At 38.9% G+C, this 26,027-nt stretch overlaps 1 protein-coding gene across 3 annotated transcripts in view; it reads right to left on the bottom strand.

Moving 5' to 3' along the window:
- Positions 1-26,027, bottom strand: part of LOC144615632 (uncharacterized) — a 288,416-nt gene that overhangs the window by 185,035 nt on the left and 77,354 nt on the right. For all 3 annotated transcript variants that reach the window (XM_081795031.1, XM_078442489.2, XM_078442488.2), the window contains exon 4: positions 7,976-8,085. In XM_081795031.1, coding sequence (XP_081651157.1) covers positions 7,976-8,085 — 110 coding nt within the window. The remainder of the gene's footprint in view (positions 1-7,975; positions 8,086-26,027) is intronic.

Genomic DNA, 26,027 nt, shown 5'->3' with positions numbered 1-26,027 from the left:
TTTTTTTTTTTTAATTTTTTTTTTCAACGTTTTTTATTTATTTTTGGGACAGAGAGAGACAGAGCATGAACAGGGGAGGGGCAGAGAGAGAGGGAGACACAGAATCGGAAACAGGCTCCAGGCTCCGAGCCATCAGCCCAGAGCCTGACGCGGGGCTCGAACTCACGGACCGCGAGATCGTGACCTGGCTGAAGTTGGACGCTCAACCGACTGCGCCACCCAGGCGCCCCCAGATTTTTTAAATGTTACAAAATAATATGCGTATTCTTCTCATTTACATTGTTTCATGCAAATAATATTGTCATTACTAGAAGAATAAAATGTTACCAATGAATTTCAATGTACTTTAGTAAATGGAACTGATATTCCCAATGAAACTGAGAAAGAGCGTAATGCTCTTTGTATCAACTGATTGGGAAAATGAGTCAGAAAAGGTTTTTTGACAGGTTGCCATTTCAATAAATGACAAATACTCAGTTATGAAGCCAACCAGCTACATGGTTTGCTTTTTCAACTGCTCTCCTCTTGCTGGTTGGAAGGAAGCATGGGATGGAGAGGGAGGTGAAAAGGCAGGATTCCAGGCCCACAGAGAAGGGGAGGCAGGAAATCAGGTAGATCAGGACCTTAGAAGATCTGTTAATGGTGGAGGGTAAATTATGAGAGAGGATCAGTCAACCTACGAGGCCAGAAGTAAGCAGGGGCTTATCAGGAAGGATAAAGTGAGGATTTGTTCCAAAAGGCAGTCAGAATTCATTATAGGATTTTAAGACAGTGAGGTGATCAATCTAGCATTATAGTACAATCACTTTGCCCACAAAGTAACAGAAGGATGGAATCTAAGGAGAAAATGCTGAAGAGCAACTGCCGGCAGGAGAAAGGTGATAAGAACCAAAGCCAAAAAGCAGTGTCAGTGGAAACAGGGAGGAGGAAATGAGTTTAAGGGATCCATAGGAGGTAGAATAAACAAACCTACTAGAGAAGTCTACTTAGGAAATAACAACCGTAGGCCTACAGTCTTCTCTCAAGAGTCCCCGCATTAAAAACAACTGCCTAAAAGCTTTTTTTTTAAATGTAACTCACTCCTCAATTACACTCACATGTAAACATATGCTTGAGAGGAAAGAGCACACCCTCTGTCAAACACAACCAGATTTTGAAGCCTAGTTTTGACTCAACTTGAGAAATAATTCCCTACACACACACACATACGCACGCACACACACACATGTGCTCATACACGCACACATGCTGGAACATTAGAATATGGCCTTAAAATGGAGTTTGGAAAGGTGTCTGTCTACACCACAGTCTGGGCATTCTCTTTCCTCCTGAGCCTCCCCGACCCCTATCCGAGCCAGTTCTTACACGGTCTACTGGATTTGCTTTCTCTGTTGGCTGTGCCCCCCACGCCAAACAGAGATTTTGATTCCTTCCAGTTTAACTTTTAAAATGCCGTGATCACTTTAAGAAAAGAACCTGCCGTGGGCATAATTTTGTAAATCCCTTTTCCTTTCAATTCCCTCCACTCAAGATTATGCCCTCGTCCTTCCCTCTTTTCCATCTTTTCATTACCAGCTAGTTGTTTAGAGCTTCCACAGGTGAGAATGGGGGCAGTTTCACTGTGTTATTACTGTTGGACTCTCTGATTTTTGAGTACTATTTGGGCGGCACTCATGGTTGGTTGCTAAGGCATGGTTACCATGGTAACATCTCCAGATAACATTATTTTTTTTTTGAATAGCAAATTAAAAGCTTGTTTTAAATGAAATAATGAGGAAGTAATGAAAGCCCATTCAAGAGTCAGTTACTACCAAGTAATTCCCCTCTCCTGGGCACACAATATTTATTTTTAAAGCAGTCATTTTCCAGTGGAACATTAAAGATAAATAGTCTGCTTATTTGCTTTTGACTTATCTCACCGTGTATTTTTCAGCAGGGAAAGTTCCTGATGTTTTGGCCCTTAGCCTTTGGTGTGGAAGGTATTATGTCTGCTCCCCCATAACATTGCTGGTGAAACATCTCTGAGCATTCCTCTGGCTCAGGGTGCAATTTTGCAATCCTAGAACCTCTCAGAAATTTTCTCAGCCCTTCACTATTTTATCTACTCTCGCAAGAACTTCTGTTAAGAAATCCCACTACCTTGAAACCTCAACAAGGGAGAATAATAATAATGAACACGTCAGTCCCCTGGCAGCTGATACTAATAGCCGGGCTTATGCAAAACTAATTTCTTAGGTTGAAGTTGGCTTATTGTGTGAGTTATGGTATTATATAATGTAATATTTAGCTGTCCTATTTAATAAGAATTGTTTCTATTCTTGGCAAGTAAAAGTTTTATAATTAAATTATGCAATTTCCATGCCGTTCAATTTCTTACGTGCCAATGTTCTAGAAAATCTGATTTAAAATATAAATAAGAGAATATTACACTGTGTACAAAGAGATATTCCAGAGTGATCTGAACTTTTTTTTTTGCTTTTTAAACTATATATCTTTTGAATGCACATGTGGACCGCTCCTGCATTTTCATAACGTCTGAATTCTGAAATTCTAAGCAGCAATCAAAACTGCAGGAGCTGACCTACTGCAATTTTACTGCCATGGCAAAATCAGCCCCTTTATTCTAAGCTACATATTTTCAAAGACAGTCTCAGCAGTATGCTTTTTTTATGACTCCGGTTTATGCAACTTTTCCTTAGGACCTTAGCTCATCCATATATCTGAGAATCCTAAATGCAGTGAGCTATCAAGCAATAGCATTATTTTCTTTTTCATCAGTAAATTATGAGTACAGAACAGCCTATGAGTAAATGGGGGTCACAGGGGCATGGCAGGTATACATCCTCTATGATATTTTCAATCCAAGTTATGAAAATGTCGAGCTGACACTTGTACATTTAAAGGTATGTACACTCAAAAGGAAAAGGGAATAAAAATCACTGCCAAACTACGGTTCTTTGTGAACGAAGGGAGAGAAACCCTGATGGGCATTGCGAGCCAGAAGCTCACACAGTGCCACAGCTGAAATTAACAGTGAGCAATTTCTAAGCAAGACCTCCAAGGGGAAATGACTGAAAAGAGGAAAATCATACTGCACACATTCTTTGACTCCTCGCTGGAAAACCGAGGTCTTACCAATTCACTGAGATGTCCAACAAGAACACAAGTGGGATTCTTCCACTGGCTGAAAAATCAAAAATGACCATGTGGAAAGGATGAGAAGGGGGCTTCTTAGTTAAGGGGTATAGGACTGGGCAGGACTATTGGGGTCAGAGACAAAAATGTTATCCTTTGAGTAATTATGTACTATCCGTGTTCCTGTGGTGCTTGGAACTATAAAACCAATGCCTACCAACATAATTCCTATACATTTTGGGAGACTTCTTCATGTTTATCTTTGTCCTTAATTAAGCATTCATTTGGAAGGGCCAGTGTCAGTAGAGCTGTAGGAATATGAGCATAATCCTTTCCTCCACCCCCCACCCCGCCCCAGGGTCTGGAGAACAGTGCAGGGTCTGGAGGAACTTCACCTGCCACAGGTAGGACTCTCCAATAATTTGCAATTCTGGGAACACCAGAAAGAGTTTCAAGGGAAAGGAGTTACTCATCAAACAGACAAAATAAACATCCGTTCAACCCAGTAGTGTGAGAGCCGAGCAATCCACTAGAGTGAGTAACTCAAGAGGTCATCATTTTCAGGGCCACTGGTAAAATCCAATTTCATCTTTCAGCAACTTGTAGTTGATAATACTTGTCACCCGGATGGCCTACAGATGTGTTTTAAGGATAAAAAAAGACACTGAATTTAATTTACATTTTTTTTCCTAAAACTAAGAGAGCTCCTTCTGAAGTTGACAGAAAATATAACACTGAGAAACAGAACACATTCTCAGAGACAGACAAATGTTAATTATATGAGCAAACCAAAGGAATTGTTTATCTATTTCAGTTAAACTGTCTTGGCCTTGATTATGTAGCACGCACATAACTGGTTAGAATTTTCGAGAAAGTAATTTAACTGTTTCAGTTACCTACTACCTTTTATCATTCATTTGCCCTAAAGACTGGGAAGAACTTGAAAAATAATAGAGCTATCTGGGGCACCTGGGTGGCTCAATCAGTTGAGTGTCCAACTCTTGATTTCGGCTCAGGTCATGATCTCACTGGTCGCTGAGCATGGGGCCTTGCTTGAGATTCTGTCCCTCCCTCTGCCCCTCCCCCACTTGCAATCACTCTCTTTCCCTCTCTCAAAAAACAAAAAAATAATAAAAAATTAAAAATAATAGAGCTACCTGTTAATTACTCATGGAAAAAGTGTTAACAGTAAGAGAATCTGTTTAAGTTTCAGACTTCCATTGCCACAATTAAGTAGAGATATTAATAGAATCATTTGTCAGTTACTCTCCTGCCATATATGTATTTGTGATCTTTTGCTTATCATGTTAAATCAAAGTGTTTTATCATCCATCCGACCTGGTGAAAAAAAAGGATAAAGACTATCTACCTTATGTTGGCGATTTGTATTTCTCCAAAAAATGACACTATCAAATCCCAAAATGGAAGCCAAAAAGCCAGCTGAGTTAATTTTCAGTTAGATGATTGGATGTCCTGTATATAAAGTTTTGATTTCCCACGCATTTCAATAAAATCACTGACAATCAAATAAACACACATTAAGACACTAGAACAAATAACTGTGGATTACCTACACAAATGCTACTTTCCCTAAAGGAAGACAATCCAAAATTGACTTTAAATAACCGTATACTGATTGAGCATATATTCTACATGATAGCCTAGCACACTAAATACTAAAATTTGTTTTATTAATTCAAACACTATTCTGGAGGAGGGAACTCATCAATGATTAGCTTCGCACGAATATAAAATTAAGTAGACTAAATGCCTATATTAGTCCCATGATCTTTCTTCAACTAGAGGATGTCTCTGCATTTCATAAAACTATTTCACCTTACTTAAATACTGTGCTGCTTTTGATAAATCATGTTGTCATATTGAAATTAAAGGTCTGTAAACAAACAGAGCTTTTCTTAATATTACAAAACAAAGATTTTCATTCCATATTTGCAGTATCAGGTACGTGTATGTTTGCATTTGAGAATAAAAACTGAGCAGAATAAATTTTCAGAATTGACAAATTAAACGATACATGTGTCCAGATGTGGAAATAAATTGCTGAAGACAGTGTTATTTACTACGGAACCACATGACTCATTTTGCAATCCTTGTGCTTGGGGAGGAAAGGGAAGAAAGGATGTGTTAATTATAGGTGATGAATGATTGTCACTTCCCGGGTGTTAGGACAAAGATGAAATTTTGAAAGGTTTTCCTGGGGGGGTATTTCATGCTTCAGATAAATACGTGTTTCTTCATATTTTTACATTTTAAAGACTTTTAATAAAGATAGCAGAAGCACATTATAAATTTTGGCTTGTAGAAATACACGCAAACACACACATATGCGCACACACACACACACACAATTACTTATATTCAATTGTTCTCAATATTCGAAGAGTCAACCCCCCAGTTTCTATAAGCAAGACGGATGGCCCCATTTATTCATGTGCTTATGATTATCTAATGATTTTATTTCTCCCTCATGTTCTAGATGGTAGTTTGCACCTTGTTGGTGCTTCATATCTCATTCAAAAAACATGAATAACAGGCTCCAGTAATATTGACACATATGGTAACATTATGATTACCTATAAGAAAAGGGATGGCAAAAACAAATCTCACATCTGAAAAGTCATTATCCCAAAAGGCTACATCCAAGCATTGTATCAATATTGACCTTTGTCTTAAGATCACACTGTTTTAAGACAATTAAATCTATTCATACATCTGCTACTTCTGAGACAATAAATTCAAACTATCCCAGAGTTCTTTCCATGATCACATAAAAAGTTTTCATACAATACATTTGGAGACCTTAAAATCCCCACATCCTAACCAATTCCCTTCTTCCTCCTTCCAGCTAAATTTTTAAAATGAAATTTTTATCTCTTTCCTATGGTCTTGTCTCAGATTTCAGAGGCTACATTGTAAATATAATAATGGATGTTCCCAACAGAGAGAGACAGCAGTTGATAAAGAAAACGTGTTCATTCCAAGTCATCATGGACACCCCAGGGTGCCCCCTATATCCCTGCAAGTAATTTCCTAATCAAGTAGATTGTAATATACAAGGCCCGACTACTGACATTTTTTGCTCGAGAGGTTGTTCCGTGATATGCAGTGCTGAGATATTCTTGAAATAATGTGTGAGGTTGATTTCTCTTCCTTTTTCTTCCCTCACCTCACCACACCACCTCCACAATTAATTCATTGCCCATCACCACAGCTCTCAAAGAGAATGATTCCAGGAAAACAGTAGGCTAACCATGTACCAGATGTGTGGGCAACGTAATCACCCCTTTTGTCTTTGTCCACCTCTCTCCCATGAGCATCTAAGAGCAGGCACCATGTTTTACTCTATTTGGTACCGACAGCATGCAGCATGGAATAGGCACAAAATAACTGCAATCTGAATGAATTGAAGCCACTATTTAAAGCAGTATCTACTGATGCCTATGCAATACTTCCGCAAGCTTCAAAACCAAAGAACACAGGGACTCTTCCCCTTATGTGTAACTTGCCAATGAGCAATGAAAAAGCCGCACTGGACTGGGCAACAATTGCAACTTCTGCTTTACACAGAGGGCTCCCTGCCTCAGGTCCACAGGGACCCCATGATCCTTTCGCCATGAGAGGTGCGGAGGGGGAGGACAGGGTGCAGGCCAGTTCAGCGGTGCAGTGCAGAGAAGAGCAGGACTGACCAGCTGCCCTGGTGAGGCAGATCCGTGAGACAGAAAAGGTTCCTGTCCCGGAAGGGTTCCCAACCCCAAAACATGCCTGTTAACTCTGATCCATGCAGGAAAAGCAGAGAAGAAAGGCCACATTTCCCCATTTCTTCACACCCCTGGGCATGGAGAACAGGGTGTAAGTTAAATATTGGCATTTAGATGTGCTGCTGTTTCTAAGAACCAAAGTTTGTTTTGTTTTTCCATTCATTTTCAGGTAGATGCCTCTGTGAACACCTAGGAAAGTACTTAGAGCTCTGCCTTCTTTGTTTTCTCATATCACTATCCATGTGCTTCCCAATTAATTTATGAGTGAAAAGTTCATGGAGAATGAAAAAAATTAGGCCAAAATACAGAAAGAGGAGGCAAGTGGGATTTAAATAAAGATTTGCCTCTCACACCTTGCTGCAATTATACTGGTTTAACATGTCATATTCATCCCAAGAGGCCTGCATTTTATAACTACAAGAGTTCCTTTCCATTTGTTATAGAAAAACTACTCAAAATATCACTTTCTGTGACTTCCCTATGATTCCTTTGGTAGGTGCTTCTTTAGGGCACCAACTTTCACTAGAATCTGGTATCACAAGGTGCTGCACCAGGTATCAGGGAAAGCGCACCTCCTCTTCCCTCTCCTCTTTGAAAGTCAGCCGTCTTCGACAAGACTACTTATGCTGATTTTTTAGAAAGTACCAGAATTCTCCTACTGAGAAGCTATGTCAGAGTGGTGTGCTTGTGTTGTGCCCCTGAGCTTCCTGTCTGTCAGAACTTTGTGACCAGCCCTCCCTCGCCCAACACATTTTGTCAGGGAGAAACGGAGATTAGGCACATTCTTTCATTTAAAGAGCAACATATGAAAAGCTGTTGGGATGCCTAGTAACTGCCTCAGAGCCTACTAATGTCTCATATTCTGATGATGCATGCCGTTCAACTTGAATAAACCAATCTAATTTGTATTAGTATCTCCTCAGGTTCAAATTCTGCCATTTTCCTATGCGTCACGTTCTGTGCTTTACCACGTTTGCGGGTTTAACCTGCGCAACCGCCTAATAACAGAGGCACCGCGGCTTTGTCCAGACTACAAATCAAATTTCAGAGAGTGCACCTACCTTCCTCAAGAACACACAGCAAACGTGGGATTCAGATCCAGACCACACAGAGTTCTGAGTCTGAAGTTTAACCACTCTGCTCTCAGGCCACTTTCTTAAGATCTCTCCATCTGCAAAAAAAAAAAAAAAAAAAAAAAAAAAAAAATCATTGGTTTTAAAATACTAAAAGGCTGGAAAAGAAAAAAAAAAAAAAGGAAATACTGAGAGGCCAATCTCCCAAGAATGTTTGTCTTTTTAAAAATTGATGTGCTAAAAAAATAAAATAAAATAAATAAAATAAAATAAAAAAATAAAATAAAAATTGATGTGCTATATTACACATCCTGCTCTCCTACATTTAAGTAACTATTTTTAATAGGGGTATACACTGGCCTAAAAGTATAAATTAAGCATTTATGTGAAGCGCATAATTAATAACTTCGGTGAATGGGTACTGCCACCTTCCACTCCGTGTGCGCGGACCATGAAATCCGCTGGGTGCTGTGGCCACTTGCGCCGGCGGCGGTGGGAAGTCTGCGCCGTAGCGCGGTGCTCCTCTGCCACCTAGAGGCTCTGCTCAGAACAACGCCGCGTCACGTCCTTCAGGCTAAATGAGCTCTGAAACGCATCCTTGCGCCTCTTTTCTAGACTATTACTCTGTTCTGAGATTTTGGTCTCCTGTTTCCTTTAAAAACAAAATTGCTTTCTTCATAAGTCTTCAAACTTAATACTAGAAAAGTCCAATTGTATTCAATAAAATATGATGTTGTTTTTGTATGATAATGAATTTGTTTAGAACAGCAATCATGGGGAAAATATCTCATTAAAGAGCTCTGCCTCTGGGGGGCGCCTGGGTGGCTCAGTCCATTGGACGTCAGACTTTGCCCAGGTCATGATCTCGAAGTTTGTGAGCTCCAGCCCCTTGTTGGGCTCTGTGCTGACAACTTGGAGCGTGGAGCCTGCTTTGGATTCTGTGTCTCCTTCTCTCTCTGCCTCTCCCCCAGTTGCGCTCTGTCTCTATCAAAAAGAGAAAAAGAAAAAAATTTTTAAAGAGCTCTGCGTTTGGCATAGGAATACATGCACTACTTTGCGTACAAAGTGATCAATTAGCAGAGCGTGTGAGCAGTGATTCATCCCTCTTTGAATTCATCTAGTATTTGCACGTTCCTCATATAAGTTGCTAGATGTTTTCAAATAGCAATTAGAAATAAATATTCTCAAAAACAAATAAGTAATTAAAAAGAAAAAAACAAGACCTAATTTCCTAATTTTTGTCTTACATGAAAAAATCAGAGGAAAAATTGCTAGTGGCTATTTTAGCTGATCATTCATAATAATAATTATAATGATAAAACAACTAAAACATATTGAGTCCTACTGTGTTGAGATAGTTTTATATGTTCACACATTATTTCTAACCTCATGACAATTTGAAAATTACCAGTATCATCGTTTGAGAAATAAACTGAAGCTCAGATAAATATAAGGCTGGTGAATTACAAATGATAATTGATGAAACTGGTATTTAAAACAAGATTCCAAAAACCCACTCTTTCCCACTAAGTTATGTTAATTTGAAAATAATAGGAGATATTTTTTATCCAGAGTAATAAGTGATACGTTAATATCATTAATCTAAGTATTTTGCATTAAAGAGAACCAATAAAATTATTTAACTCGTCCAAAATTGATTGAAAGTCACTGAAATAGGATAAATTTTTAAAATGAGTTTACAGGTTTTTTAAATTATTTTTTTAATTCCAGTAAAATTAACGTACAGTGTTATATTAGAATCAGGTGTACAATATAGTGATTCAACAATTCCACACATCACTCAGTGCTCATCAAGACAGGTGTACTCTTAATCCTCATCACCTGTTTCACCCATACCTCCCACCCCCCACCACCACTCGGTAGCCACCAGTTTGTTCTCAATACTTAAGAGTCTGGTTTTTTGTCTCTTTTGTTCTTTCTTTGTTTTGTTTCTTAAATTCCACATATGAGTGAAATCACATGGCACTTATCTTTCTCTGGTTTATTTCAAAACTGAGTTTACAGTCTGACCTACTGCCATGACACACGAAATAGCTTAACCTGAAGAATAACCCAGGGTGAATATAACAGAGATCAGAAGAGGAGTATGGAGAACCCCCAGGTGAGGGTGACTTGATAAAGTGATACTGTGTAATGTTCATAAGCATCTTGCAAAAATAAATCACTGCATCCAGGTTCATAGGCAGGTGTCCTGCCTCCAGAAGAAGAGTTGGACTATAATATCTGCCATCTGAGGGATGCTGATCCTTCCATAGCAAGGGTCTAGATATTCCTAAAGAACACAGCCCATCATCACATTGTCTGCTTCTGACATCCTTTCCCCAGACACTTTGGCCTTCTCCAGAACCTGTCTATTATTAAAGATTTCTGCTGAGATTTATATTTGTGACATTTCACTCACTTATATATACTTCAACAAAAATATGTCATAAATGTTGAATAATGTCCTAGGAGATTTTTTAATGCAAATGTTTACATATAATGACAAATTCTAATATATCACTGTGGAAAATGCATGTCCTGCCATCTCCAGATGGGAAAAGAATGAATATGAATCCTTAGAGAGGTATCCACAAAAGGGAGGGGGGGCAATTATTTTTGTTAGTATTTAAATGTGGATTCTTGTATATTTTTTTAAATTGTAAAAGTAGCATATGGGCATTATGATCTTAGAATGTCAAAACTAGAAGGGATGTAAATATCATCTATTCTAGTCAACATTACATTTCTCACAGATGAGAAAGCTGAGGCCCATAGAGATGAAAGAACTTGCTCGATCCAGCAAGATAAGGCCAAATCCAAGAATAGAACTCGGTGTCCCAATTGCCAGTTGATCTTTTGATAGATTGTACAATATGTGCTGTCCCTTCAAAGTCCCTTCTACCCACACACAATGTAGGTAAGATTGATGAATACTCAAATGTCTTTGCTGGGCTGCAACAGACAATGGTAGGTCCTATAGCAGTGCCTGGCACATAGTAGGCATTCAATGAATACTGGATGAATGTTGAGTGCCTATATGAGCACATTCACATGTTGACGTTTACATCCATCTATATAAGAGAGAATGCAATGGAAAAGAGGATATCCAAAAGATCATTTTTGATAAGAAAACCCTCAATTTTTTGTTCTTCATCTGACGGAAACGGGGGGAGAATTACAGGTTTGTGATAATAGAAAATAGTACTCTTTAGTCATAATTCCAAAGAACTTACACAGGAAAGAAAAAATGTTTGGCATGATGCATGAAAACAAATGAATTAATAAAACAGGTAATCTTAGGATATGTAAATTATCTGAAGAAAATACAAACTCACAGTTATGAAACTCTCATTTAAACATTGAACTATCTCCAAGAGAAAGAGAGCCACACATGAGGTGGGCTGTGTCAACTTTGATATCCAAACACAATCACTGGTAGCTGGAGGGTCCTACATGGGGGCTGACCTTCTGAACAGCCCCCATATGATTTCATGTTGCCTAAAACTATAAGAGTTCAAGGGGCATAATCTAACAGGAATCCAGAAGAAACAATCAGGATTGGATGATACGTCTCGACTTCATTCATAAAAAAAGAAATGTGAATTAAAACTACACCATTTTTACCTGCCACCCTGTTAGAACTTTAAATTGTGATAACACTCCGTTGGCCAGGCCGTGGGGAAAGAGTCACAGTCCTACGTCACTATTAAGATTGCCTCTCTGGAAGGTGATTTTCCAAAATCTATCAAAATTACAACTGCAGATACCCCTTAGCCCTGCAATTTCACTTTGTGGATTTATCGTTCATATATCCTTACACTTGTGCAAACCATAACGATGAAGCATTTTTCATTGCTGACTACTAATGATAGTGAAAGAATGGAACAAACTCAAATGTCCATCTACAGGGGAATGGTTAAATAAAGTATTGTGCATTCATATAAAGAATAATATTTACAACTATAAGAAAGGGTGAACAGTAAGCAAGTGTCTTGGGTACAACTCTGGAAAGGTCCCCCCAGGAAAAATTGCTAAGTGAAAACAGGAGTGCATTGCACAGCACCAACAACCTCCTCTCTTTTGTGTAAGAAATAGAAGAAAGTACAATTTGCGTGTGTGTGTGTGTGTGTGTGTGTGTGTGTGTGTGTGTGTGTTTTAATTCTGGAAGGACACATAAGAAATTGCCAACAGTGGTTAACTGTGACTGGGGGAAGATAGAAAATGGGCAGATGGGAGATAATAGTGGGATGCAAGGTTTTCACAGTACTTTTTATTTCCTGTAAGCTGTGAAAATGTTGAATTGTCTTGAACTTTAAGAAAAGATGGGGGGGCGTTAAGATGGATGGAAGAAAATTAACTGTTCAACCTAACTTATTGAATAGGGAGTATGTCAGGATGTTCAGACTTTATGTGGGGCAGCTCAGTGAGGAGCCCTGGGCAGATCAGCAGCTAGAAGAGTAAATGGGTGCCCTGCTGGGCTAGTGCACTCCCAGAGAAAGCCAAACCACTGCATTCATAGTGGACCCCAGATTGAAAGGGGAAAGGAAGATGAGTGACCTATTGTAATTTGGGGATATTCCGACTCCTGACATGTGCTTTGATACAGAATCTGGATCCGGATGAGTTTAAACTGCGCAGGTCTTGCAGAAAGCTTTTCCTTTCAATAGACAACGTACTTGCTCTAAGTGGATGACACTGTAAGGGAGAGGATTATAAATGGGTATAAAAATGAAGGCAAATGGCTGTCCTCCCGAGAACGGATGCACACACACTCTCACATATGCATAAAAGTCCAATCATAAGGCCACTGGCTGTAAAGCCTAAACCCAGTATATTGTGAATCCATTTTTATTTAACTGTAGAGAAATATAAGTAAACTTACCAAAAAAACACAAAAGGAAAAACAAACCATATACATGAAGATTTGTTGACAGAAGCATCTTAACAACACCAATACTCTCACTCATATACTTGGATACTATAAATAAGAAAATCATGTGGACAAAAGGATGAAAATAGGATTCTTCACTGCAACATTACTGACAAAAGGCACAATTTTATTCCCATGGTCTTTGGCATAGTTAGGCATCCCTAGAGATTTCCCAAAGCTGTTGACAACTTGTTTCTCTCTAAATCTAAATGTTATTTTCTGCTTTGAAATGAAGTCAATATGAGAATTATACAATTTCCACTCCATTTACCTTAACCATAATTTTTAAAACATGCCATTGAATACCATGGGCTTTAAAACAGAAAGGTCTTATAACCATTACTCCTCTAAGTGTGTCACTAAATCCTAGCACAGAAAGTTCACAAGAAGACCTTTTTTCTAGCCACTGTCTACCAGGTAGAGGATACAGTTCCTTTAAAAAAAAAAAACAAACAAACAAACAAAAAAAAAAAAAAAACAACTTCCTAGCAAAGATTATGGATCTCTCAAATACTCTCCATGGGTAAATTCTGCTTTTAAATTCTAATACCGAATGTAAGCATAAAACCCGGGAGAGTTGTTAGCGTACTGGTTCCCCACTAGGGATGGCTTTGCCCCTTCCCCACACCCCCAATGCTGGGACTTTTGGCAATGTGTGGAGACAATTTGGGGAAAAGGGAGAAAGCTGGTGGTTCTAGCAGCATCTATAGTGGGTAGAGACCAGGGTTACTGCTAAATACCCAACAGTGCACAGGACTGTTCCCACAACAAATCACCTGGCCCAAAATGTCTATAGTGCTGAGGTTGAGAAACCCTGGTCCTGTGTTACGTACGAGGAATAACTGCGTTTACGTTTCTCAAATTAATCTTGGAATTCTGGCTAGAGCACACACGTGAAGGATGTTTCTGTTATCGTATCCATTCCTAAGGTTAACTGTTGTTTTCAGTATACCTTGACACCAATACTTTAGAAAGTGAAAACGATACTGCATTTTTTAATGTGCTTGAGTTTAACGGGTTTTGCTTTTTTCACTAGGAAGCACTTTCGTTTGTTCACAATCCTGATTCAAAGGATGATAGCCTTGGGAACAAGGGGAAAATAAAAACACGTCCTAGATTTTACTAATATTTCTTCTCTGCTACGAATCACAACCAAAATTGTCTTTAGATGTGACACATGTATCTGTATTGTTTTACAATTTGGTATGTTATGCCAGATTGCACCCAAAACATTAGCCAGGTATATACCACCAAAACTTAATGAGTCGCTGACACTGACTGTGGTTCGCAGAGTGGTAAGAAACAGAGCCTAATAGACATGTTTTCTTATCGCCATTGAAGCCAAGCAGTGAAACTGTGATTGAACAAACTAACCATGTGGACTTAAATCAATCTCTCTAAAATTACATAGATAGAATTTTCATAGTCACTTTAACCATCCCTATAACATTACATTTCCTTTTCAAATAACTCCTCCTGCCAAAAATCTTGACTTTTTAATGTAGGTCAAGTGGAGATAAAAAGTAAACAAACTAGCAACATGAGAATCCACTGACCTCTATTGAACTTGCTACACTGGGGAATCTGGAATTTACTAAATGAAGCAGGGGAGGGGATGAGAAGACAAGAATGAACATGAGAAAACCCAGAACTTCAGATTTCATGGTTTAGACAAATGCCTTTAATCAAATAGTATGTGTTAATAATGATACTTGATTATTTTCCAGAAATAAGAGGTAGCAAAAATTCGACCAAAACCTGCAATTTTCTAGCAAAGTAACTATGAGATGAATATGAATGGGGGCTTTCACAATCATGTGGGACACTGTTTCTACCTAAATTTAAATGTGTTGTTGAGTTTGCAACCAGTGTCATGAATATCAATCATTCACAAAGCAATTCAAAATATATCTGCGACCACGTACACTCAAAACAACTGTTTTCCTTTGGATTTTGTGTGTCATATAAAGCACTTTACAGGTCAATGGGAAAACAAGCCTCACATACAGAGTTGCATCTTTTTTTCTAAATTGGGAAAGACAACACAGATGACTTCCTTGCCATGACTCTTTCACTTTATAAAAATGGATCATGGGGCACCTGGGTGGCTCAGTCGGGTAAGCGTCCGACTTCAGTACAGGTAATGATCTCACAGTCAGTGAGTTCGAGCCCTGTGTCAGGCTCTGTGCTGACAGCTCAGAGCCTGGAGCCTGCTTCGGATTCTGTGTCTCCCTCTCTTCTCTCTCTGTCCCTCCCCTGCTCATGCTTTCTCTGTCTCAAAAATAAATAAAAACATTTAAAAAAATTTTTTTAAATGGATCCTGAAAGTCAAAGCATATAAAGTTCAAAACCTAAGCTGACATCTATGGCATGAGTCACCTTGACAACTGAAGAGTCTGGCCCAGACATCCAGAGCCTCCAAGCTCTTTTAATGTCTCTGATCCTCCAGTACATGGGTTCCCCTCACTGTCACTGATTGCTCCTATTGTCATCCCTGAAGAACAACATTTCTTTCATTTCTGTACCCTACAGCACAGCCCTCAAAGACTAAGTTGCAGCTCAGAATATATGAGCTGAATTTTTTAAGTTCTCCAAGAGTGAACCAGAGAAGTCCAAACATCAATTAAAAAAACATGGAAACAACATGATGCCCTGTGCCTCTTAAAGGTTCTTTAAGAGAGGTTTTCCAGGATGTTGTGTAAACCTTTCGTCCTCTTTTCAAGATTAATTAGACCATGCCCATGTCTTATGGATGGAAAAAGAAATTTTTTTAAGTTTATTTATTTATTTTTGAGAGAGAAAGAGAGCATGCATACAAGTAAGGGAGGGGCAGAGAGAGAGGGACAGAGAGAATCAGAGGCTGGCTCCATGCTGTCAGTGCGAGGCCTGATGGGGGACTCGAACTCGTGAAACGTGAGATTATGACCTGAGCCAAAATCAAGAGTCAGATACTTAACCAACTGAACCACCCAAGTGCCCGGAAAAAGCAATTTTGAAAAACAGTGATACTGTGTCACTTGTTTTCAGTAACTTATGATTTGCAAATGTCTTTCAATCCTTGTAACAAGCATATATAATTAGGTATCCCTTGCCATTATTAATTATATTATTAATATTATTGTTAATGTTATTTCTGTTGCTGAGAGGCAGCTCTAATGGACTAGCCAAAATAAAGACTTAAATTCATAATTGGCCAAAATAAAGACTTAAGTTCAGAAGATCTGAGACTGTATTTTCTGTACGGCTTACCTGTATTAAATTCAAGCGAACTACTTTCATCTTGAAGATCTCTCTCCTCATCAATAAAATTGTCCTAAAATAGATATAGCATAGATTTACAGGGAAAATTAAGCAATACATACAAGTGGAAGTGTCTTACATAGTGCTCACAATACTGTTTATTTAATCTGATTTTTCTATCTCATTTTTTAATGACATCATGGTATCTCAAAGAAATTAGGGGATTTTCCCAAGCCTCACAGATTATCATAGAGCAAAACTGAAATTTAAGTCTTTGAAGTGGACGCTATGGTGAACCAACCAGACTCTCCCTCTGCCCACAGCACACGTCAGGAGTAAAGTACTCACTCCCCCAGCTGCTGATAGCATTGGTGGCTGAAAGCTCACAGAAGCAACTTTCTCCAGGTATTGCCTTAGGCCTAAGGGAGCTAGCTGCCTCTCCCAACAGGAGCCCCCTCCCCATCCTGGTCACTGCAGGGTACAGAGGCCTGGCCCCCTTGCCTCACTTCTGGATAACACTGAAGGTCCACCCAAGCTGCAAGGATTCCTGTAGGATCAGCTGAAGGTTACCACTGCATCGTACTTACCCCTCTCTCTCCACAGTGTCTTATTTCCCTCATGCCTCACAGGTGCCAATCTCCAGAACACTCCCCAATAAACCTCCTGCCCACAAATCCCCATCTCCCAGTTTCCCAGGAACCAGATTTAATATAGTCTCCTGGCTCCAAATTCCATGTTCTTGGCACAGCAGTACATGTGAGAGTGGGCAAAACTTTCTTCACAATAAAACTATATCTGCCTGCCAAGTTATCAGCAAATCTTTTAAGAATGTAAAATAGAACCTGTAATTTTAGATAGTTGTGGGGCAGCTCCAGGATCATGAAGAACAGGGCCTGAAGCAAAATTAAACACCAAAAATATCCCTTACCCTTTACTTTGTGCAAGGAGGTACAAAATGGAATAAAATTGGCCCTTATTGTCAAGGACTTTGCAACCAAGTTGCCCAGGATATTAACTCTCGATAGAGAATGAGAGCAGAGACATAGCTACTACCCAGAAGCCCCTGCTTCAGTGGTCTGCCTCCATCAAAGTGCATAAACAAAGCATATGGGTGATTGGCCACTGACTAGGCACATACCACTTCAGGAAAAGTTATCTGTAAAGTCTGCTCTTTGGGAACCATGCACCATACCCACAGGGGTCTTAGGGCACTTGTGTTTCTGCTGCCTTGTCCCCTTGACTAGAATTGATGGGTTCAGAAGATGATACCTGAGTCAAGCTGACCCAATCAAATTCTCTTTTCTAGTCATTTAGAGTTTTAAACAAAGGGACCCTGAAACTGTGGGTCTCAATACTGTTGGTGAAACTGTAGAAGAGGGACCACAAATAGCTGCTGCTGAGGCCCCTGGAGCAGCCCTGCTTCCAAAGGCCTACATGGACCTCTTCCTTGGAGTCTCAAAGATACATCATTAATTTTCCAACGAAGTTTGTTAAAGTAATCTGAGATGGAACTCTGTTATTTCAAATCCAAAAAACTTCACTACTCCAAGGCCTCTGTAAAGTTTTATAAAAAGTCCCAGAAATTTTAATTATGCCTCTGGCAGAGAAAGAACATTTATCTAATCTAAACTGTCCCCCACATGGTGATGTTGACAAAAGCAAAAGAAAATTTGAAAAAAAAAAATCTCCTCCTGTCTCAATGCCACAGGACAAGACCATGAAAGCAGAATTAGAAAAATCACAACAGCAACCAAATGTTAATAGGTCACATCATTTCTTTATCAAAAGCCTTCACTAGCTTCCTACCACATTTCAAATAAAATCCAGGCTTTATGTCATCTCGACTCTACATAACCCCCCCTTACCTGACCTTTGACTATCTCTGACTCCCCCAACCCTCCTCTTCACTTACTCCACCCATCACACTGGCCTCTTTGTTCTTGTCAAGCATACTCCTACCTCAGGGCCTTTGCACATACAGATATCCTACAGATATCTGTATGGCTTATTCTCTCTCTTTCAGGTCTCTACTGAGATCCCACCTTCTCAGAAAGACCTCCCCTCACACCTCTCTCTCTCCCTTTTTATCTTCACATTCCACTTAATTTTTCTTCATAGCACTTGCCACAATCTAACACTACATTATGAAAGTGCTGCATATTTGTTAATTATCTGCTATCCTTACTAGATTATAACTTCCATTATGGTCATGAATTTGTGTATTTTCGAGCAGTGTGGAGTTCACACCCTTTAGAGGTACCTGACACATCGTAAGTTCTCAATATGTATTTATTAGTTGGATGATAAATAAGCAATTAAAATCTAAGTACTGAGATATTTCTACTTGGAGGCAAAGTGTCAAGAGTGTACGTTCAGGGTTATGAATGACTTTACTTCAGTCCTTCATGTCTCTTGGGTTGAACAATGACAGCAGGTGGAACTCACAGGAAAACAATATAGGCTGAGGCCCACAAAGGGAGCCACTGCAGCATACCCCCACTATGGGATCGGATGATAAAAGGGCCTTGAGCCTTCAGGAAGACAGAAGGCCTCTGTGAAGTAGAGAGCCAAGTGGCTTTAACGGCTGCAATCCAAGCAAGATGGCAATGAGAACAGAGAAGGGCAATCCCAGGCTGCAGTACAGGAGCGAGAGACGAGACCTGGGGAGGGGTCAAAGGAGATGTCAGACTAGCAACTCTATGGAGACACTTGTCCCGAAAGTTGCAAGGTTTCTCCTACAGGTCTTTTCCTTCTTTCCAATAGCCTTTCTAATAATTCTGCATACATTAACCAGGCACATGCTCTTCTAGTTTCAAAATGTAGCCAGAAATGTGTATCTTCACATTTGAAGATGTCTTACCCTGTAGTTTCACGTCCTTTAGACTCAAAGGACAAATTAAGTTCCTACATAGTAAACTTTATGCCTTGCAAAATGAATTTGGTTTGAGAGTTTTCTCTCCTTAAAGCCCATTGGCTTGCAAGAGAATGGGCCAAAGAAGTAGCACAAGTGCCATTCTGACTCACACAGCAATGAAGAACTGGACTGCATCATGATCCCTAAACAAATAGGGGCGTGGTACAGCCCGCTCTGGGACATTCATGCCACATAACGGCAGGTGCTTTCCCTGCCATTCTTACACACTGGACACAGGGGAAGAACTAGGTTACAAGGGGCTCAGGTAAGAAAGTGTGAAGACAAATCCATGACATATATGCGTCCTTATGTTATTTTCCTCGACAGATTGATCCTTATTTTACTTAGTGTTTGGAGATCAAACTAGCTGACAATTGAATATAAAACTCATGTTGCCAAGAGCAACAAAGCTATTAAAATATACCCTTAGAGACTGAAAATAGGTACAATCTGTTTGAGAGAAAAATATATCAAAAGCCTCAAAAATGTACTATTCTTTGATCGAGTGTTTTTTATTTCTGGGACATTAGACTAAGATAATAATCACAGATGTGCAGAAAAATTCAGTTACACAGATGTTGGCATTGTATATAAGCATAATCATGAAAATTTGGAAATGACATAGATGTCTAATGATAGGGGCCAAGTAAAACATGCCATGAACATCCATGCAGGGATGTGATGAAGCCAGTACCATGATATTTAAATATTTAGAGATTTTAAAGAGTAACTACAATACAGTTTTAAGTTTAAAATATATTCTTGTTTAAAAATAAAATAATTTACAATACCACAATGCCAATTTAGTTAAAAATAAATGTGCAGGGCTTCTGGATGGCTCAGACAGTTGAGCATCCAACTCTTGATTTCAGCTCACGTCATGATCCCAAGGTCATGGGATTGAGCCCCACGTTGGGTTCTGCACTGAGTGTGGAGCCTACTTAAGATTCTCTCTCTCTCTCTCTCTCTCTCTCTCTCTGCCCCTCTCACCTGTTTGTGCTCTCTCTCTCTCTCTCTGTCTCTCTCTCTAAAATAAAAATAAATAAAATAAATTTTTACTCAAACAAAAAATTCTGGAGGGAAGTACACCAAACACTATTAGTAGTTGCCTATAACTATTTGAATTACACATAATTTTTATTTATTTTCTTTACACCTTTCCTCCAAAAATCAGCTATAATGAACGGATATTGCCTGTTAATTAAAAAAAAAATCCTATTTGTCTTTAAACTATGTGATTAAGAAAATGTACTGTATGTGCAGCAGAAGATTGGAAAGAAAAGCAGCTGTTCCTTGCAATGACAGAGAATAATTTGTGTATTACCTCTTGGAGATATAGTTCTATCTTGCCACCTTGAAATGATAATAAATAACAACTACTCTTACACTGAAGTGGTGTCAGAGTGCTACAATGGGAAGCCAAAGTAATATTAATTGTCTCAAAGTCGTATGTCAACCAAATGCAAAAGTTCCCCAGAGACAGATGCTGGTAGAATAAATCATCGAGAATAGTAGACAGTACCTCTGGTAAATAGTGTTTTTTGTGAGGTTGCATAAACAGAGTTCTAACAGCATGTAAGATATTACTCACGATACTAATTTTGATGCACAGTGATAAGCATTTCAAGAGTTATGTTATTAGATTCATATAGTCACCACATAAAGATTTTGTGAGAAGAAACATTTGGGAATTGGGTCCACATAACCACACTTAAAATGTATTTGTGTTAAAGCATTTATAAAAGCATTGTACCTGCAAGTTTATGAATATATTTACCCTTCAAATGTAACTTCCTTTAATCTCTCCCTACCCCACCTGAGCTTACGTGCTCCCCAATACACACACGCACACACACATACACTCATTCTTATCACCATGATAATCAAAAACAACTCATATTTCTTTTCACTTTTACCTGGCAAATTTTCTGCTGTCTGGTTATCCAGTTACAATAGAGCCTAAGTTTTCTATTTTCGCTACCTAGGGAAAATCCAGAGGAAATTGAGTTTCTTTGATTCATAAAGCCACCGCTAAGCTTATGAGCTTCTCTTTTTCATTCAAATCACATCGACAGTAAATTGATCAAAGAAGAAAAGTGTAGGAGTAAAGTTTCATAGAAATACTCACCTTTTACTCATTCACTGCAAAGAGGAATTGAATCAACTCTGCACTTTCCTCCCAGCCTAAGAGGACAAATTTTTCTATGCCTAACAGTTTAGGAAGAGATTCTTACTGTCATGCTGGGGGAGAACAACGAGCATGTATGACACTTTGATTGGGGGAATCAGGAAGTTATGTCAGCAGAGCAGAGAATGTTCCAACCTGTGAGCTTGTTAAGGCCAAGAGCACTGTGGGATTGTTCAAATGGGCACAGTCTGGGTTTTGTACTATTTCTTGTCCACTGCCACTTAACAGCTCGCAATCCCTAAATAATCCTAAGGAAAAAGACGTCAGTGAATGTAAAAATTAAATACAGAGTGTTTTAGTTTAGGCTCCCCAGGAAGTAAGGATCTGAGTGAACGTTTCCTTGGGAGGTTCAGGAAACTCCAGTAGCAGAGTAGGAAAAAGATAAAGGCAAGGGAAGGCAACAGACAGTAAGTGGTTAAGCAAATGCGTTGGTTAGTTTGTCCCACATAACAAGCCATTCCAATGCTACTGACTTTAAAATTGAACATGTATAGTTTCTCATGCTTCTGTGAATCATCCAGATGATTCTTCTTGTCTGAGTGGGCTCAAATGATTCCTGCATTCATCTGGCAGATCTTTCAACGACTAGGTGTCTTCCGTGGTCAGACACATACTTCTAATGGTTGGCCTAGGCAGCTCTAGCTAGATAAGCTCATTTCTAAGTCAACTCTCATCCTCCAAGAGGCCAGCCCTGGCTCCTTTAGGTGGCAGCCTCAAGTTCTAAATGCTGCAAGCAAACAAGCCCCAGCAAGCAAGCACTTTTCAAGCTTCTTATTGGGTCATATTTGCTAATCTCCCAATGGCCAAAGCAAATTCACATGACTACCTAGATTCAAGGTTAGGGGAATGGATTCCACTTTTTGATGGGAGATCTGCAATGTTGCATGGCAGGAAGGAGGATGATTTGCGGTTATTTTTCAAATTACTACCACCAGCAGCCACACTGAGAGGTGGGAATTTAATCCAGCATACAATTTCTGAATTAATCTATGCTTCAGAATTAATTCATCCCACCCAAGGAAGGGAGGAGGAGCCTGTGGTATTTATACACCAATCCCCACTGGTCACTGGAAGCCCACTGCAGGGTTACTAACACTCCAGTTCCAGCTGCCTGCACCAGACCAGCTAGATTAGCTCACTGATCCAGATACTGGCAGTCATGACTCTTCTGTCACACCCAGAAACAAGCCCTCAAGATAAAATGAGACCATGTCTGTGAATGCTATACACAGCATGTATTTACCATTCAAAGTGATTCAAAGCATCCAAGGCTAATAGTTTCAATCAGTTTGTAATTCTAGTTCTGCTCTGTGTGAGGTTTCTGTTGCTGTTGTTGTTTGAATTCCTGAGACAGTTAAATGCCTGACAAGTGGCATGTAATAGCCCTCATCTGATTTCTGAGGAAAACAATGGCATAGTTGCTCTCTAGTGCCTCATTAGGCAGCCAGTTACCCACCAACTGGAAATGTCTGAGAATTTGAACTAAAAAGTCAACTTGTTCAATGAACACTACTCAGTGTTCAAAGATACCCTTCCTCTTTACACAGAGAGGAATGAACTATAAGAAGCTAGCCTAATCTTAGTGTCACACTTTATCTTTGCACCAACACCAATGAATAAGGATCAAGTCATTGGCATGTATTTTCTGAAATGGAATTATCAGAGAAGAGCAGTGATAACATTATTTCAGTCACTTTGAATGAGATGTTACCAAAGACTCAAATCCACAATGAGATCCTAAAAACGTAACATTTTTTGTTTACAAAATACTTGCATTTATTATAGGGACAGGTACTACAGAGCAGTGGTCAAGATCATGATTCTGAAGTCAGATGCTTGGGTTAGAATCCTGACTTGGCCACATATTAGCTACCAGCTTGAACAATTCATTAAAGTTCTCAGTGCCTCCATCCTTTCAACCAATAAAATGAGGATAATAACGCTTCCTATCCCAAAGAATTATAGTAAGAATTAATACATATAATGTTCTTAGAACAATACTGGACAATATGATTACTTTAGTAGTGAATTACTATTTCCACATACTGACTAGTGCTCTATTAACTCGAGTTAACAACAATTATTTGAAAACAGAAGTAAGCTAGAAACAGTTTACAGGTTTGATTTAATTGCACCTAGATGTTAGTTAATACCTTGAGGAAATTAGACTCTAAAACTCAGAGACAAGCAGTTCTGATTTCAGTAGATTCAAGCTTTTCTCAATGACTTCTTGGTAAGCAATGAACTGCCCATTGCACACAGACACCCACTTACAATACCTACGTCCACACCCACACATACACACATAAACTAATATACTTACACATATACACCTAAAAAATGTTTCATGAAGCAACACTCATTGTGATATTCTCTACTTTCTTTTATCTCAGTTTATTAAAATGTTGGTAATAATATGTCACTGATTTTGCCATCATTAATGGGTCATGACCTCATGTCTGAAAAAATACTATATGACCAATCCTTTCAATGAGATAATTACGTGGGAAAAATATGTGCTCTTCCCATTTCTGGCCACTCTTCAGCCCAGTCCCGTCCTGTAGAACTGGGATAAGCTCTCCTTAGTACAAAGGGAAACAGAGACTCTTTACAGACTTTCCCTACTAGATCAGACTACCGCATCTCTAGCCCTGTCATCAGCTACTCATTCTTCTCAGCACGCTTCTGAACATGCAGGATGTGGGAGATGAATGCTTCTGCCTGGGAAAATAAAGACAACTCTATGACCTAAAGTTCTTCTGCCTATTGTGGACGTGGGAGACATGAGGTTGTAGCAAGGAGAGGTCATCAAACCTCTGGAGAGCTGTGAAGAGCCTCTTTCCAGCCCTAGAATAGAAATTATGACCGCTGACCTATCATCCAATTTGTGACCAAAGCGGCACACAGTACAGCATCTGATCTAATCCTTGACAATTAAACACATGACAAGATTTTAGAAATGGAAATTCTGTGGGGACAAGGTCAGGTTGAGTTTATTTTTAGATAAATGGTGCTTATCTCCAACCACAAAATCACATGAAACACAGTCCACTTGCTTTTTCAAAAATCTCTTTCCACCTGTGCCAACTGCACTTCACTTTTAGTCATGATTCACTTTTTTTTTTTTTACTTTATTTATTTAGAGAAAGAGAGAGCACATGTGCACTCATGAGTGGAGGAGGGGCAGAGAGCAAGGGGGAAAGAGAATCCCAAGCAGGCTCCATACTCTCAGTGCAGAGCCCAACACGGGGCTCAAACTCATGAACCCAAACCAGGAGATCATAACCTGAGCCGAAATGAAGAGGCAGACACTTCACTGACTGAGCCACCCAGGTGCCCCAAAGTACTTCTACTCCTTGATTTTTACACTTGGTAGGTTGAACTAGAGGTGTGAGAATTTCACCTCACAGAACAATATTAAATAAGAGTTCTAGACAAAGGTGGTGGCGATTTTGATAGTATGGCAATGTGAATGTACTTAATGCCACTAACCTGTACACTTAAAAATTATTAAGATGGTAAATTTTATGCTATATGTGTATTTTACCATGAATATAAAATAATTTTCTTTTAAGTATTACATAGAAGTTTTTGAATTCAGGTTACATATTTAGACCCTCCTCCTACCTCACCCCCTCATTACTAAAAAAAAAAAAAAAAGAAAGAAAGAAAGAAAGAAAGAAAGAAAGAAAGAAAGAAAAAAACACAAGCAAGTGTTACATTTTATAGTTTGTTAGTCAAGAAATATTTAGTTAGCTATTTAAATCTTTAAACCTAAATGTCATCCGTCACCACTTGCTAATGTCTGTGGTTTTGGGGGATAACCAGAGGAAACGGAAATACCCCTCTTGATATCTTATTCACCCAAAAGTTTCCACACATCCAAACACCCCATCCCTGAAAAAGTTCTTCATAATAAACATGTCTCCAAAAATAGACTGATATTTTTACTGATGCCAGAATTGACATATTAACTTAATCTTTGTGTTCAGGAACCTACTGACTCACTCAAATTGAGCAGTCAAAAGTAATAAAAATATATTCAAAGAATTATATAAATACGCTATTCCAAAAAATATGAAAAATGGAGGACTTGTTTAAAGCTTGTGCTTGACTACACCTTGAAAATTCAAGAAAGCAAGGACATTTTACTTGGATGTCTCTAGTAAATGAGGCCTTGGAGAAAACCAAGGGAGCAGTTCGTTGAGCATGTGTTTCTCATTGACCTGGGGAGATATCCGTCAGCATCTTTAACAAAAGAAAACTGTGAATAAGTATGGTCTCTTACTGTTGAATTTTGATGGCCTTAGAAGCCACTCAAGCTTCACCTTCCTGGTTAATGTATCATCAGAACCTATTTCTAGTCATTTTGTGGATAGCTTTGTTGTAGCTTTCAATTACCATACTATATACGCTTCTCTCTCTTGCCCACCTTATTACCCAAACCAAACACTCTACTTCCTAAGAACAAACTTATTTCATGTAATACTCATTTTTAAAATCCTTTACATTAGCTTTTTATCACAGCGCTTGAATGATGCATGTAACATCTCTGTCCTAATTCTAATCCTGAAATCGACCTTATTCAAACCTAATGGCATAATAGTACTTTCATGCCCTGCCCCACCCCTCCTAATTTTCCAAAATAATTGATTACATAGGAAATATAGTATGATTGAAGTCATGAAGAAACACTTAAATTTTAAAGCTAACTATGCAAATGCCTATTTTTCAATAAACAGTTCTGCTTAAGTTAAAAGCATTA

Source organism: Panthera onca, chromosome A2, assembly GCF_046562875.1.
Source record: "Panthera onca isolate mPanOnc1 chromosome A2, mPanOnc1 haplotype 2, whole genome shotgun sequence".
In the NCBI taxonomy this organism is placed as follows: Eukaryota; Metazoa; Chordata; class Mammalia; order Carnivora; family Felidae; genus Panthera; species Panthera onca.
The sequence above is the reverse complement of the archived record's forward strand: the minus strand, read 5'-3'. Positions and strand labels throughout refer to the sequence as shown.